At 39.1% G+C, this 16,561-nt stretch overlaps 1 protein-coding gene across 1 annotated transcript in view; it reads left to right on the forward strand.

Annotated features, from left to right (window-relative positions):
• Positions 1-16,561, forward strand: part of LOC124711734 (clathrin heavy chain) — a 157,717-nt gene that overhangs the window by 71,340 nt on the left and 69,816 nt on the right. Inside the window, exon 2 of the mRNA XM_047241945.1 lies at positions 10,189-10,414. Coding sequence (XP_047097901.1) covers positions 10,189-10,414 — 226 coding nt within the window. The remainder of the gene's footprint in view (positions 1-10,188; positions 10,415-16,561) is intronic.

Consider the following 16,561-nt stretch of genomic DNA (forward strand, 5'->3'; position numbering starts at 1 on the left):
TAATGTTCAAACGCGTCAGCTGTTACACTGAATGAGCTAGCGAGTATATGAAAAGGGACTACCGCATTACGAAAGATCACCAGACCATACTCACTGGCGTGATGTCTACCATTTCTCTATCTTCACACGTACCTAAAAGTTCGTTATTGTATTAACAAAATGTATCTTCCAGTAACACTGGTACAGCCAGCAGGGGTCAAGGGATCAGATGCTGCCACCTCCCCTAGAAAAAAATAACTTAGTAAACCGAACACGTCCTGCACCAGCACAAGACATTACAATTCCACTTAAGTTTCAGTAGTTACTGAGAAGTAAAACTGCACCCAAAGCCATTTGTCAAGAAACTTCAGAACTGTTTTGCGATTTACTATGAAATAAATTGCTCCGATGCTAGCCACTACTCTTACCCTCAGATCCAAGGTATGGCAGTGCCAAAGACTAAATTTGACAGAGCTGTCTTGTATGGACATATTAGGTTGGGCAATTGAACCACAACCTCACAGTAAATAGGGATCATAAGAACTTTTTGCACATAATTGCAGTACAAAATAATTAAAATAGCCACGCTGATTTTCTTCTGCCTTTTCCAAAGATTGTCTTAAATGTCTTCACTCAACAATCTAACAGGTGAGAGGAAACTTAAACTCCATATAATTTGACATTAGTGGTAATAATGTTAACGAAGTTACGGACAGATTTGCTTCACATGTCTACAGGAGTCTCTGAATAACACGTACTGACAGAGGATGTATGTAATTTTTAACCATAATGTGCAGGCTTTTGTTAAGATGTTGAAAAACAAAATGCTGTACTGTGAAAACATGAAGTTCTATTTTTTCTCGCCGACATTATTAACATAGGACATTTTAAGCCTTGCATATATCTTCAACCAAAAACTGTAAACACAAATTTCATTCTCAGTTGGTATTCACAGAAAACAGGAAAGTTGTATTTATGGCGTATCAGCTTAAGACTGGAATACTACTAGGTAAACAAGGCTCAAGGTCAGAGAAACTGAGCATGAAGTTAGAGAATTAAGCGATATATAGTGTTCATGCCACATGGTTAGCCAGTCACTTATAAAATATACAAACTAGAAGACAGTAATTTCTCAGGATCGGACTTCAGCTACTGCTTTGCCATTAGAAAGAAAAATCAGTATGGAGCTGGAAAATATGCTCCCCTGCCAGTTAACATTGTATCTTCCAGAATGTTTATGGAAAGATAAAAAATTTACAGCTCTTAGCTGTAACTGTACACATAATAGAATAATAAAGAGAAAATAGTAATGCATAAAACTTCATACCGATCAGCACAAATTCTGCAAAGCTATAATATTTAAATTCATGTGAAACATTCATAGTAAAGAATTTAAGGTGCTGTGGTTTTTATCTGATAATTGCTGTTGCCTAAGTAAAGTGCTGCCACTATTACACTGCCCTAAAATTTCAGCTAAATGTTTCTGTAGTTCTGCTGAACACTCGTCAGTGATTTCAGTGTTGTGCATTGTGAGATTCCACTGTTAACAGCACTCAGTAGGACTCCATTCTTTACACACTAAATACAACCACACCTAAATTTTAAGTGTCTGATTTCATTAAATGTATTAGGTTCGTCATTAAATGTATTAGGTTCGTCATTAAATGTATTAGGTTCGTCATTAAATGTATTAGGTTCGTCATTAAATGTATTAGGTTCGTCATTAAATGTATTAGGTTCGTCATTAAATGTATTAGGTTCGTCATTAAATGTATTAGGTTCGTCATTAAATGTATTAGGTTCGTCATTAAATGTATTAGGTTCGTCATTAAATGTATTAGGTTCGTCATTAAATGTATTAGGTTCGTCATTAAATGTATTAGGTTCGTCATTGAATGTATTAGGTTCGTCATTGAATGTATTAGGTTCGTCATTGAATGTATTAGGTTCGTCATTGAATGTATTAGGTTCGTCATTGAATGTATTAGGTTCGTCATTGAATGTATTAGGTTCGTCATTGAATGTATTAGGTTCGTCATTGAATGTATTAGGTTCGTCATTGAATGTATTAGGTTCGTCATTGAATGTATTAGGTTCGTCATTGAATGTATTAGGTTCGTCATTGAATGTATTAGGTTCGTCATTGAATGTATTAGGTTCGTCATTGAATGTATTAGGTTCGTCATTGAATGTATTAGGTTCGTCATTGAATGTATTAGGTTCGTCATTGAATGTATTAGGTTCGTCATTGAATGTATTAGGTTCGTCATTGAATGTATTAGGTTCGTCATTGAATGTATTAGGTTCGTCATTGAATGTATTAGGTTCGTCATTGAATGTATTAGGTTCGTCATTGAATGTATTAGGTTCGTCATTGAATGTATTAGGTTCGTCATTGAATGTATTAGGTTCGTCATTGAATGTATTAGGTTCGTCATTGAATGTATTAGGTTCGTCATTGAATGTATTAGGTTCGTCATTGAATGTATTAGGTTCGTCATTGAATGTATTAGGTTCGTCATTGAATGTATTAGGTTCGTCATTGAATGTATTAGGTTCGTCATTGAATGTATTAGGTTCGTCATTGAATGTATTAGGTTCGTCATTGAATGTATTAGGTTCGTCATTGAATGTATTAGGTTCGTCATTGAATGTATTAGGTTCGTCATTGAATGTATTAGGTTCGTCATTGAATGTATTAGGTTCGTCATTGAATGTATTAGGTTCGTCATTGAATGTATTAGGTTCGTCATTGAATGTATTAGGTTCGTCATTGAATGTATTAGGTTCGTCATTGAATGTATTAGGTTCGTCATTGAATGTATTAGGTTCGTCATTGAATGTATTAGGTTCGTCATTGAATGTATTAGGTTCGTCATTGAATGTATTAGGTTCGTCATTGAATGTATTAGGTTCGTCATTGAATGTATTAGGTTCGTCATTGAATGTATTAGGTTCGTCATTGAATGTATTAGGTTCGTCATTGAATGTATTAGGTTCGTCATTGAATGTATTAGGTTCGTCATTGAATGTATTAGGTTCGTCATTGAATGTATTAGGTTCGTCATTGAATGTATTAGGTTCGTCATTGAATGTATTAGGTTCGTCATTGAATGTATTAGGTTCGTCATTGAATGTATTAGGTTCGTCATTGAATGTATTAGGTTCGTCATTGAATGTATTAGGTTCGTCATTGAATGTATTAGGTTCGTCATTGAATGTATTAGGTTCGTCATTGAATGTATTAGGTTCGTCATTGAATGTATTAGGTTCGTCATTGAATGTATTAGGTTCGTCATTGAATGTATTAGGTTCGTCATTGAATGTATTAGGTTCGTCATTGAATGTATTAGGTTCGTCATTGAATGTATTAGGTTCGTCATTGAATGTATTAGGTTCGTCATTGAATGTATTAGGTTCGTCATTGAATGTATTAGGTTCGTCATTGAATGTATTAGGTTCGTCATTGAATGTATTAGGTTCGTCATTGAATGTATTAGGTTCGTCATTGAATGTATTAGGTTCGTCATTGAATGTATTAGGTTCGTCATTGAATGTATTAGGTTCGTCATTGAATGTATTAGGTTCGTCATTGAATGTATTAGGTTCGTCATTGAATGTATTAGGTTCGTCATTGAATGTATTAGGTTCGTCATTGAATGTATTAGGTTCGTCATTGAATGTATTAGGTTCGTCATTGAATGTATTAGGTTCGTCATTGAATGTATTAGGTTCGTCATTGAATGTATTAGGTTCGTCATTGAATGTATTAGGTTCGTCATTGAATGTATTAGGTTCGTCATTGAATGTATTAGGTTCGTCATTGAATGTATTAGGTTCGTCATTGAATGTATTAGGTTCGTCATTGAATGTATTAGGTTCGTCATTGAATGTATTAGGTTCGTCATTGAATGTATTAGGTTCGTCATTGAATGTATTAGGTTCGTCATTGAATGTATTAGGTTCGTCATTGAATGTATTAGGTTCGTCATTGAATGTATTAGGTTCGTCATTGAATGTATTAGGTTCGTCATTGAATGTATTAGGTTCGTCATTGAATGTATTAGGTTCGTCATTGAATGTATTAGGTTCGTCATTGAATGTATTAGGTTCGTCATTGAATGTATTAGGTTCGTCATTGAATGTATTAGGTTCGTCATTGAATGTATTAGGTTCGTCATTGAATGTATTAGGTTCGTCATTGAATGTATTAGGTTCGTCATTGAATGTATTAGGTTCGTCATTGAATGTATTAGGTTCGTCATTGAATGTATTAGGTTCGTCATTGAATGTATTAGGTTCGTCATTGAATGTATTAGGTTCGTCATTGAATGTATTAGGTTCGTCATTGAATGTATTAGGTTCGTCATTGAATGTATTAGGTTCGTCATTGAATGTATTAGGTTCGTCATTGAATGTATTAGGTTCGTCATTGAATGTATTAGGTTCGTCATTGAATGTATTAGGTTCGTCATTGAATGTATTAGGTTCGTCATTGAATGTATTAGGTTCGTCATTGAATGTATTAGGTTCGTCATTGAATGTATTAGGTTCGTCATTGAATGTATTAGGTTCGTCATTGAATGTATTAGGTTCGTCATTGAATGTATTAGGTTCGTCATTGAATGTATTAGGTTCGTCATTGAATGTATTAGGTTCGTCATTGAATGTATTAGGTTCGTCATTGAATGTATTAGGTTCGTCATTGAATGTATTAGGTTCGTCATTGAATGTATTAGGTTCGTCATTGAATGTATTAGGTTCGTCATTGAATGTATTAGGTTCGTCATTGAATGTATTAGGTTCGTCATTGAATGTATTAGGTTCGTCATTGAATGTATTAGGTTCGTCATTGAATGTATTAGGTTCGTCATTGAATGTATTAGGTTCGTCATTGAATGTATTAGGTTCGTCATTGAATGTATTAGGTTCGTCATTGAATGTATTAGGTTCGTCATTGAATGTATTAGGTTCGTCATTGAATGTATTAGGTTCGTCATTGAATGTATTAGGTTCGTCATTGAATGTATTAGGTTCGTCATTGAATGTATTAGGTTCGTCATTGAATGTATTAGGTTCGTCATTGAATGTATTAGGTTCGTCATTGAATGTATTAGGTTCGTCATTGAATGTATTAGGTTCGTCATTGAATGTATTAGGTTCGTCATTGAATGTATTAGGTTCGTCATTGAATGTATTAGGTTCGTCATTGAATGTATTAGGTTCGTCATTGAATGTATTAGGTTCGTCATTGAATGTATTAGGTTCGTCATTGAATGTATTAGGTTCGTCATTGAATGTATTAGGTTCGTCATTGAATGTATTAGGTTCGTCATTGAATGTATTAGGTTCGTCATTGAATGTATTAGGTTCGTCATTGAATGTATTAGGTTCGTCATTGAATGTATTAGGTTCGTCATTGAATGTATTAGGTTCGTCATTGAATGTATTAGGTTCGTCATTGAATGTATTAGGTTCGTCATTGAATGTATTAGGTTCGTCATTGAATGTATTAGGTTCGTCATTGAATGTATTAGGTTCGTCATTGAATGTATTAGGTTCGTCATTGAATGTATTAGGTTCGTCATTGAATGTATTAGGTTCGTCATTGAATGTATTAGGTTCGTCATTGAATGTATTAGGTTCGTCATTGAATGTATTAGGTTCGTCATTGAATGTATTAGGTTCGTCATTGAATGTATTAGGTTCGTCATTGAATGTATTAGGTTCGTCATTGAATGTATTAGGTTCGTCATTGAATGTATTAGGTTCGTCATTGAATGTATTAGGTTCGTCATTGAATGTATTAGGTTCGTCATTGAATGTATTAGGTTCGTCATTGAATGTATTAGGTTCGTCATTGAATGTATTAGGTTCGTCATTGAATGTATTAGGTTCGTCATTGAATGTATTAGGTTCGTCATTGAATGTATTAGGTTCGTCATTGAATGTATTAGGTTCGTCATTGAATGTATTAGGTTCGTCATTGAATGTATTAGGTTCGTCATTGAATGTATTAGGTTCGTCATTGAATGTATTAGGTTCGTCATTGAATGTATTAGGTTCGTCATTGAATGTATTAGGTTCGTCATTGAATGTATTAGGTTCGTCATTGAATGTATTAGGTTCGTCATTGAATGTATTAGGTTCGTCATTGAATGTATTAGGTTCGTCATTGAATGTATTAGGTTCGTCATTGAATGTATTAGGTTCGTCATTGAATGTATTAGGTTCGTCATTGAATGTATTAGGTTCGTCATTGAATGTATTAGGTTCGTCATTGAATGTATTAGGTTCGTCATTGAATGTATTAGGTTCGTCATTGAATGTATTAGGTTCGTCATTGAATGTATTAGGTTCGTCATTGAATGTATTAGGTTCGTCATTGAATGTATTAGGTTCGTCATTGAATGTATTAGGTTCGTCATTGAATGTATTAGGTTCGTCATTGAATGTATTAGGTTCGTCATTGAATGTATTAGGTTCGTCATTGAATGTATTAGGTTCGTCATTGAATGTATTAGGTTCGTCATTGAATGTATTAGGTTCGTCATTGAATGTATTAGGTTCGTCATTGAATGTATTAGGTTCGTCATTGAATGTATTAGGTTCGTCATTGAATGTATTAGGTTCGTCATTGAATGTATTAGGTTCGTCATTGAATGTATTAGGTTCGTCATTGAATGTATTAGGTTCGTCATTGAATGTATTAGGTTCGTCATTGAATGTATTAGGTTCGTCATTGAATGTATTAGGTTCGTCATTGAATGTATTAGGTTCGTCATTGAATGTATTAGGTTCGTCATTGAATGTATTAGGTTCGTCATTGAATGTATTAGGTTCGTCATTGAATGTATTAGGTTCGTCATTGAATGTATTAGGTTCGTCATTGAATGTATTAGGTTCGTCATTGAATGTATTAGGCTCGTCATTGAATGTATTAGGCTCGTCATTGAATGTATTAGGTTCGTCATTGAATGTATTAGGCTCGTCATTGAATGTATTAGGCTCGTCATTGAATGTATTAGGCTCGTCATTGAATGTATTAGGCTCGTCATTGAATGTATTAGGCTCGTCATTGAATGTATTAGGCTCGTCATTGAATGTATTAGGCTCGTCATTGAATGTATTAGGCTCGTCATTGAATGTATTAGGCTCGTCATTGAATGTATTAGGCTCGTCATTGAATGTATTAGGCTCGTCATTGAATGTATTAGGCTCGTCATTGAATGTATTAGGCTCGTCATTGAATGTATTAGGCTCGTCATTGAATGTATTAGGCTCGTCATTGAATGTATTAGGCTCGTCATTGAATGTATTAGGCTCGTCATTGAATGTATTAGGCTCGTCATTGAATGTATTAGGCTCGTCATTGAATGTATTAGGCTCGTCATTGAATGTATTAGGCTCGTCATTGAATGTATTAGGCTCGTCATTGAATGTATTAGGCTCGTCATTGAATGTATTAGGCTCGTCATTGAATGTATTAGGCTCGTCATTGAATGTATTAGGCTCGTCATTGAATGTATTAGGCTCGTCATTGAATGTATTAGGCTCGTCATTGAATGTATTAGGCTCGTCATTGAATGTATTAGGCTCGTCATTGAATGTATTAGGCTCGTCATTGAATGTATTAGGCTCGTCATTGAATGTATTAGGCTCGTCATTGAATGTATTAGGCTCGTCATTGAATGTATTAGGCTCGTCATTGAATGTATTAGGCTCGTCATTGAATGTATTAGGCTCGTCATTGAATGTATTAGGCTCGTCATTGAATGTATTAGGCTCGTCATTGAATGTATTAGGCTCGTCATTGAATGTATTAGGCTCGTCATTGAATGTATTAGGCTCGTCATTGAATGTATTAGGCTCGTCATTGAATGTATTAGGCTCGTCATTGAATGTATTAGGCTCGTCATTGAATGTATTAGGCTCGTCATTGAATGTATTAGGCTCGTCATTGAATGTATTAGGCTCGTCATTGAATGTATTAGGCTCGTCATTGAATGTATTAGGCTCGTCATTGAATGTATTAGGCTCGTCATTGAATGTATTAGGCTCGTCATTGAATGTATTAGGCTCGTCATTGAATGTATTAGGCTCGTCATTGAATGTATTAGGCTCGTCATTGAATGTATTAGGCTCGTCATTGAATGTATTAGGCTCGTCATTGAATGTATTAGGCTCGTCATTGAATGTATTAGGCTCGTCATTGAATGTATTAGGCTCGTCATTGAATGTATTAGGCTCGTCATTGAATGTATTAGGCTCGTCATTGAATGTATTAGGCTCGTCATTGAATGTATTAGGCTCGTCATTGAATGTATTAGGCTCGTCATTGAATGTATTAGGCTCGTCATTGAATGTATTAGGCTCGTCATTGAATGTATTAGGCTCGTCATTGAATGTATTAGGCTCGTCATTGAATGTATTAGGCTCGTCATTGAATGTATTAGGCTCGTCATTGAATGTATTAGGCTCGTCATTGAATGTATTAGGCTCGTCATTGAATGTATTAGGCTCGTCATTGAATGTATTAGGCTCGTCATTGAATGTATTAGGCTCGTCATTGAATGTATTAGGCTCGTCATTGAATGTATTAGGCTCGTCATTGAATGTATTAGGCTCGTCATTGAATGTATTAGGCTCGTCATTGAATGTATTAGGCTCGTCATTGAATGTATTAGGCTCGTCATTGAATGTATTAGGCTCGTCATTGAATGTATTAGGCTCGTCATTGAATGTATTAGGCTCGTCATTGAATGTATTAGGCTCGTCATTGAATGTATTAGGCTCGTCATTGAATGTATTAGGCTCGTCATTGAATGTATTAGGCTCGTCATTGAATGTATTAGGCTCGTCATTGAATGTATTAGGCTCGTCATTGAATGTATTAGGCTCGTCATTGAATGTATTAGGCTCGTCATTGAATGTATTAGGCTCGTCATTGAATGTATTAGGCTCGTCATTGAATGTATTAGGCTCGTCATTGAATGTATTAGGCTCGTCATTGAATGTATTAGGCTCGTCATTGAATGTATTAGGCTCGTCATTGAATGTATTAGGCTCGTCATTGAATGTATTAGGCTCGTCATTGAATGTATTAGGCTCGTCATTGAATGTATTAGGCTCGTCATTGAATGTATTAGGCTCGTCATTGAATGTATTAGGCTCGTCATTGAATGTATTAGGCTCGTCATTGAATGTATTAGGCTCGTCATTGAATGTATTAGGCTCGTCATTGAATGTATTAGGCTCGTCATTGAATGTATTAGGCTCGTCATTGAATGTATTAGGCTCGTCATTGAATGTATTAGGCTCGTCATTGAATGTATTAGGCTCGTCATTGAATGTATTAGGCTCGTCATTGAATGTATTAGGCTCGTCATTGAATGTATTAGGCTCGTCATTGAATGTATTAGGCTCGTCATTGAATGTATTAGGCTCGTCATTGAATGTATTAGGCTCGTCATTGAATGTATTAGGCTCGTCATTGAATGTATTAGGCTCGTCATTGAATGTATTAGGCTCGTCATTGAATGTATTAGGCTCGTCATTGAATGTATTAGGCTCGTCATTGAATGTATTAGGCTCGTCATTGAATGTATTAGGCTCGTCATTGAATGTATTAGGCTCGTCATTGAATGTATTAGGCTCGTCATGGAATGTATTACCTGTGAAACTTGTCAATTTATGTGTACTAAAATCAGGGGGGTGTAATTAATCAAGAGCAAGTGTTGAGAGCTGGAGGATCACATTACTTAACATGTGGATGTATAATGTAAGGTGCAAGCAAGTGGTTCATTCACCGTTCTTCCGTTCTTGTATAGTGACTTAACATTTAATTTCCCTTGAAATCAATTGTAGAAATGTGCATGTAGGTGAAGATGAATTGGATTGAATGACCTTAAGCAAAATTTTGCTTGGTACTTGTAAAATGTAGGAAATTTTCTGTCAGTTTTAACAGAAGATACAGAATTACTTCAAACACTTTATATTTTTAATGGCTTTAATATGAATGTGGTTACAGGACAACTTTAAATGTTCTTTAGTGGTGAAATATGATTCATAGTATAACAGTAAAGTTAATTCTGTGAAGTGTAAATTCACTTCAAAGATACTAACAATTAATGGAAAGCATTTAAAAAGATATTCATTTAAAATATCATGCTGAATTTCGTGTAATGTAATATGAAATTTCTTTCACAGCTCACCAGTGTGGGCATCAACCAAGCAAGCGTGAGCTTCAACACGCTCACGATGGAATCGGACAAATTCATATGTGTGAGGGAGAAGGTTGGTGACACAGCACAGGTAGTTATAATAGACATGGCAGATCCATCGAACCCTATTAGACGACCCATATCTGCTGACTCAGCTATAATGAATCCAGCAAGCAAAGTTATAGCTCTTAAGGGAAAGGCCGGTGTTGAAGGTAAGATTCTTTTAAATTTATTTAGACTGTTGTATATTTCAGAACAGTTATAATAGAATAATTGATATCTTAGTGCATGAAAAGTCATTGCTTGATCCTTATCTGTACTACAAAAACTTAATCCTCCTGGTTAAGCTGATTACTGACTGCCATTGTTAATCATTCTGTTCTGCTTCATAACATTTGAGTATGAGCTTGAAATTATTGGATAAAACCTTAAATAAGGGACGGCACTGAATTTAGTCATTGGTAAAATTTTCAAGGTTTAGAAGGGGGATAAGTAATGACTAAAGTCTCCTCTAATATTTTCGCATTTAATTATTTGAAGGACTGTTTCATGTCAGAATAAGTTTGTTTACTTTACAGAATTTTTGTTTCAATATACCACACTTACTATTCTCACAAAATAAGGTGTGTTAATTCGTGGAAATATTAGAATTTTTTAACGATCACAGTTGGGACACTTCAGCTGACTTACCGTACTAATTGACTATACTTCGTATTTTGAGAAAATATGTGCACATGTATACCAAAATTGTGAACCAGATCATGCTTAACACTACAAAATAAAACACCTCAGATAGTAGGAAGTGCGAAATAATGTTGTAGAAAATTGTAAGGGCTAAAGACACAAGTCGGGTACCTGTTTAGTGGTAGCCTCTCTACCATGCAGGAATCGTGTTGTTCGTACCTGAGCTGGAAACTCCCCATGCATACGAAAGTCTATGTGCCTGTAATGAGTAGGGCATGGTGACACTAGGCAATGGTTTACTGGCCAGGTAACCTTCGCTGTGGTGCCTGTTGGTAGAGCCCACATTTGAGATGAGTGGTACTGTGGCGGAAGATTTGCACATGGAGTGAATGAAACTTTCTTCCACTGGTGGCAACAAGACCCCAAGCAGTGTTTTCAGATGGGAAAGATTATTATAATGCAGAGATACACGACCCCACAGTTTAGTTCCCTGTCTTTGCTGTGGGATGAGGGAGCAGCCATATCCCTGGTAGCAAAATACTTCCCCCAGTACTTGATTTGTGCTTGGACTAATTGGAATACTTTCAGTGCATCAAAACAATTTTTTTGTTGAATAAATGGAAGGCAAATTTGGCAAAGTAAAGACCCAGGGTAAAACATGAAACGGTTCATTCTTAATTAGGTTCATTCTTCATTAACACATTCACTGCAGCTGACGCTTAAGTGTTTCGGTGATAAACACGCCAGTGTGGGTAACGCTTATAAGCAGCACGTTCGCTAGCTGAGTACTCAGTTTATTTTGGCTGTGCACTCGTCAGTACAAGCAACCAACAAAATATCACAACATTTTCCTGTCTGCAGTTGTGTGTTTTTTGTCTTTCGTCATCTGTGTTGTGCATTGTTCGCAATGGCGATGAATCAAGACACTGGTGCCTTCTAACCTGAAAGAGTAGGAAGAGTGAACAATATGCTGACCATGAGTTACTGAATGTGTTTGGAAGATAGTGATGTTGAGTTCAGAGGGGATGAACCAGAAGAGCTAGAATTTGGAGAATGCAGAAACATACCATAGTGACAACAGTGTGGAAGCAGAACTGCCGAATGTTTTGCAATAGTTTGGAATTGGATGATGCGGATGCCGACGATGAGGTAATCAGATGATAAAGAACCTGCACTCGCAGAAGTAAGCAAACCAGGTGCAACTGGCATGAAGAACCATGTGGGTGCAGTATCATCTGTTAACAAAAGCAGAATGTTTGCAGATAAATCCTGCTGGCAATATGCCAATAGGTTTCTTCAGGCTACTGGTTACAGATGACATACTACAGCTCGTGGTTGGTGAAACAAATGGTAATGTACATAATGTATTTGTGAACAAAAATTTGAGAGGACTCTATGATTATTAATTGAAAACCTATAATTATAGGAGAAATACTTGTCTTCCTGGGTATTTCATCACATATGGGTAATATGTCAAATATGCCCAATTGCAAGACCACTGGAACAGACCCACTGTTCGAAAATTGAGAAATACAAGATAATACATTATAGAAGGTCTGCCCTACACTGAATTATTTTAATGGCATAATGTGGCAGGTGTGTTATCTAGGTAGGGATCTATCTTTAGATCAGTGATTATTTGGAGGGGACAATTGTCATTTAGACAGTATCTAAAGAACAAAAGGAATAAATATGGCATTAAATTTTAAATGCAGAAGAATCCAGACAGTTTCGTAAATAAATGCGCTGTGTACACAGGGATGTGTGTTGATAGGGGGGAAATGTAGTTGACATACATAATGTTAAATTCACATTATGTACATAATAAATACACAGGGCATATAATGTTCTATGATTATACAACACAAACAATAAACAAGTACTTCCACTAATGGGAGCTGCAAAAGGTGTTCGTAACAAATAACATAGACATACACATTGTGCCAAAGTGGGATGCAACTGAAGGGAAGAAGCAGGTCATGTATGTAGGATGTGTGCTGAATGGGGAAAAGTGTGCAGATACACCGTAAGTTTGCATGGTGTGTCCAGACAAACCTGGATTCTATTTGAACTGCTGCACAATTACACATGTGGAATGTAATAGGAAGTCAGATCTTCAGAGGAAGATCTGTTAGTGTTTGATTCGTAAAGTTTGTTTAATTTCATAGCCAAGTAAAATGTTGTTACATTGATTGTTCAGAATACGAGCTTTCTGTGCCATATGTGGACTTACTTGTGGTTTGTTATAAAAACTTCCCCTCTGCACCTTGCAAACTTACTTGTTATACGAGATTGGGTTTCCATAGCACCACATTGTAGATGAATCCTGTTTCTTTTTATCAGTTTGATAAGTCTTCTGGTGTTTTCAGACGCTCAAATCTTTCTCAGTGGGGCAGATTTATTGCTTGCTTGAATTGCATTTTCTTTCCTGTTCGCAATAAAATCAATAAAGCAGAGGCATTGTTAGAGTTGTTTGCAATAAATGCATATGACATGTCACAGCTTGCAGAATTTATCACAAAATTGGCATGCAGCTAAAGCGTACTTGCATTTCTACATCTAGTACCACCTCTTGTGCAGACGTTATGTGCTGTCAATATTACATACATGCACAACATGGACTTACAGGTTTCGCAGGATTATGATTTCAGCTTTCAGCTCTCAGCTCACGTGCTGTTAAGTGTTTGCCTAGAGCAGGGCTGGCTAAACACTGCAGTGTGCAGACGTGCGGAAGTGCTGCACATGTGCGACAGCGACATCTGTTACAGACATGTGTCCTAAATGAACGGCGGTGGCTCCACTTCCCTGTTTGTGGTACAAGCAAGAACGCAGTCTCGTTCACCCTCCCCCCAGGGGGTCCACAACTCTTTTGTGGATACGTGCGTGGCGAGCACGGGGCCCCGTGCCATTGCAGCCTTCTTTCTCTCCCGGGCTGCATTTCCTTTCCCTTCCCCTCCTTTCCCCTCCATACCCCTTTCCCCTCGCCCTCTCCTCTCCCTCTATTGGTGACCTTGCTTATGTTGGCCCCCGCTATCCTCCTGGTTCTGTTGGTTTTACACTCCGGCTTTGTTGCGTAATCATCTCCTCCTTTTGGCATTCCTTGGTCCCCCTCTGGGGTTTGACCTCCATTCCAAAATTTCTCTTCCGTAGTGTGAGCCATTTGGGGAAGAGCACCTTACCTAGTGTCTCCGACGTGTGCCCTCCTAGTCCATTCCACCTTTTCTTTTACGTCGTTGTCTGATGCTAGGGTGCATAGCCAGCACGGTAGCCAGCCCGTGTGGTGGGGTCGCTATGTACCCTTTTGGTTGAGCCCCCTGAACACACAGGGATCACACTTCTGATACCTGAGCTGTGACCTCCTCATGCATGCCTTGGAGTGGTTGCTCGTCATCCTGGAGCATCGGAACTCCCGGCAATGGCCGCCGTGCCAGACGGCCCTTGCTGTGGCTGGGTGGCGCCTGTGAGGAGAGCCCCTGATCGGAGTGGGTGGTATCAGGGCGGACGCTATGCAGATGAAACGCATACGGGTCCAAAACTCTGGCCGCTCTTCTGCGGCCGTCTCTCTGCGTGGTACTGATTCCTCAAGTGCTTCTTCTCTTGCCCCTTCGGCCTTCCCTTCCGTGGCTACCCCCTGGGAGGAGGGTCAGGCCCGTCGTCTAGGGGCAAAACCTTTCCCCCGTTATCTAGTTTGCACCAGGACTGATGGAGATACTTTCACCAGTGTCAAACCTTTATTCTTTGTGGAACACATTGAAGACAAGTTCGGCGAAGTGGACTCCCTGAGCAAGATGCGGTCGGGTTCGTTGCTGATAAAAACTGCTTCGGCTGCCCAATCTGCGGCCCTTCGTGCCTGTACCCATCTTGGCACAATTCCCGTGTCCATTACCCCTCACCAGTCTCTAAATATGGTACAAGGTGTGATTTTTCACAGAGACCTCATCCTTCAAACTGATGAGGAACTTCGGGACAATCTCGGACGGCGGGGTGTTCATTTTGTTCGGCGTGTTGAGAAGGGTCCTAAAGATAATCGTATTGATACTGGTGCCTTTATCCTGGCCTTTGAAGGGGATACCCTTCCTGAGAAAGTTAAGATTATGGTCTATCGCTGTGATGTGAAGCCGTACATCCCACCTCCTATGCGGTGTTTTAAGTGCTTGCGTTTTGGCCACATGTCTTCTCGCTGTTCTCAGGACCCTCTCTGTGGTGACTGTGGACGTCCACTCCATGAGGGGAGTCCCTGTGTTCCCCCTCCTGTATGTGTAAATTGTCATGGTAGTCATTCTCCACGTTCAGCAGATTGCCCAGTCTATAAGAAAGAAAAAAAGATACAGGAGTATAAGTCCCTTGATCGTTTAAGCTACACAGAGGCCCGTAAGAAATATGCACGATTGCACCCTGTGTCCATGACATCTAGTTGCGCCTTGGTTACATCTTCATCCCTTCCTCCCCCTTCCTTACCCCCATCCCGGACCCCTCTCCTTCCCCCCTCCCCTGCGGCTCCCACACCTTCTCCTCTGGGCGCTGCTCCCCCTCCCCAGCCGGAGAAGTGTCCCACTCCTTCGGCGTCTGCCGGTCAAGGGCGCCTCTCCCGGGATGCCCCTTCCCGGCACCTTCCAGGTCAAAGGTCTGCTGCAGCGCGGCGACCGCGAGAGCCGCGGTCTATCGGCCCCCAGGTCGCCCGGTCTCTTTCTGTTCCTGATCTTGCTGCAGCTGGCTCCATTATGCCACACAGCCCTCCTCGATCTCAGCCTGAAAAGAAGAAGAAACGTAAGTCCCGGGACAAAGAGCCTCTGGTGTCACCGGAGGTCCCTTCCCCGACTTCACAACCGGATTCTGACCTGTCGTTTATGGATGTCGCCCCCTCCTTGTCGGTGACGGGTGGTGACCCGGCGGTATGACTGGATTTAGCATGTTTAGCCCTCCTTTAAACCATCGTTCTGTGGTTCTCCAATGGAACTGTAATGGATACTATCGTCACCTTCCAGAATTAAAATCCCTTCTTTCGTCCTACTCTGCAGCTTGTGTGGTTCTCCAGGAATCTCATTTTACTGATGCTCACTCACCGACCCTCCGTGGGTTCCGTGTTTTCTGTCGAAATCGGGTCGGGCCCTTGCGGGCTTCTGGTGGCGTTTGTACGTTGGTCCGTACAGACATTGCTAGCACGTGGATTCCTCTCCAAACTACATTGGAAGCGGTTGCTGTTAGGGTCCACTTAGACTCTGCAGTCACAGTTTGCAATCTTTATCTCCCTCCTGACAGGACTCTTACACCTGCTGTCTTAACCACCCTTCTTCAGCAACTTCCTCCTCCCTTCCTCCTCCTTGGGGATTTTAATGCTCATCATCCTTTGTGGGGCAGTGCCTTTCCATCTAGACGAGGTCTTCTTATAGACCAATTTATTGCAGACCACGACCTGTGCCTTCTTAATGATGGCTCCCCTACTCATTTCAGTGCTGGTCATGGTACCTTTTCTGCCATTGATCTTTCTCTTTCTTCTCCCTCTCTCCTCCCTTCATTACACTGGTCGCCACACGACGACCTTTGTGATAGTGACCATTTCCCGTTGATTATCACGCTCCCTTCCCGCTCCCCGATGGAGAGGTTACCTCGTTGGTCTTTCCACCGCGCCGATTGGCCTCTATATACTGCACAGGTCGAGTTTTCTCCCTCTTTGT

The sequence above is a fragment of the Schistocerca piceifrons genome, chromosome 8 (assembly GCF_021461385.2).
Source record: "Schistocerca piceifrons isolate TAMUIC-IGC-003096 chromosome 8, iqSchPice1.1, whole genome shotgun sequence".
Taxonomy (NCBI): domain Eukaryota; kingdom Metazoa; phylum Arthropoda; class Insecta; order Orthoptera; family Acrididae; genus Schistocerca; species Schistocerca piceifrons.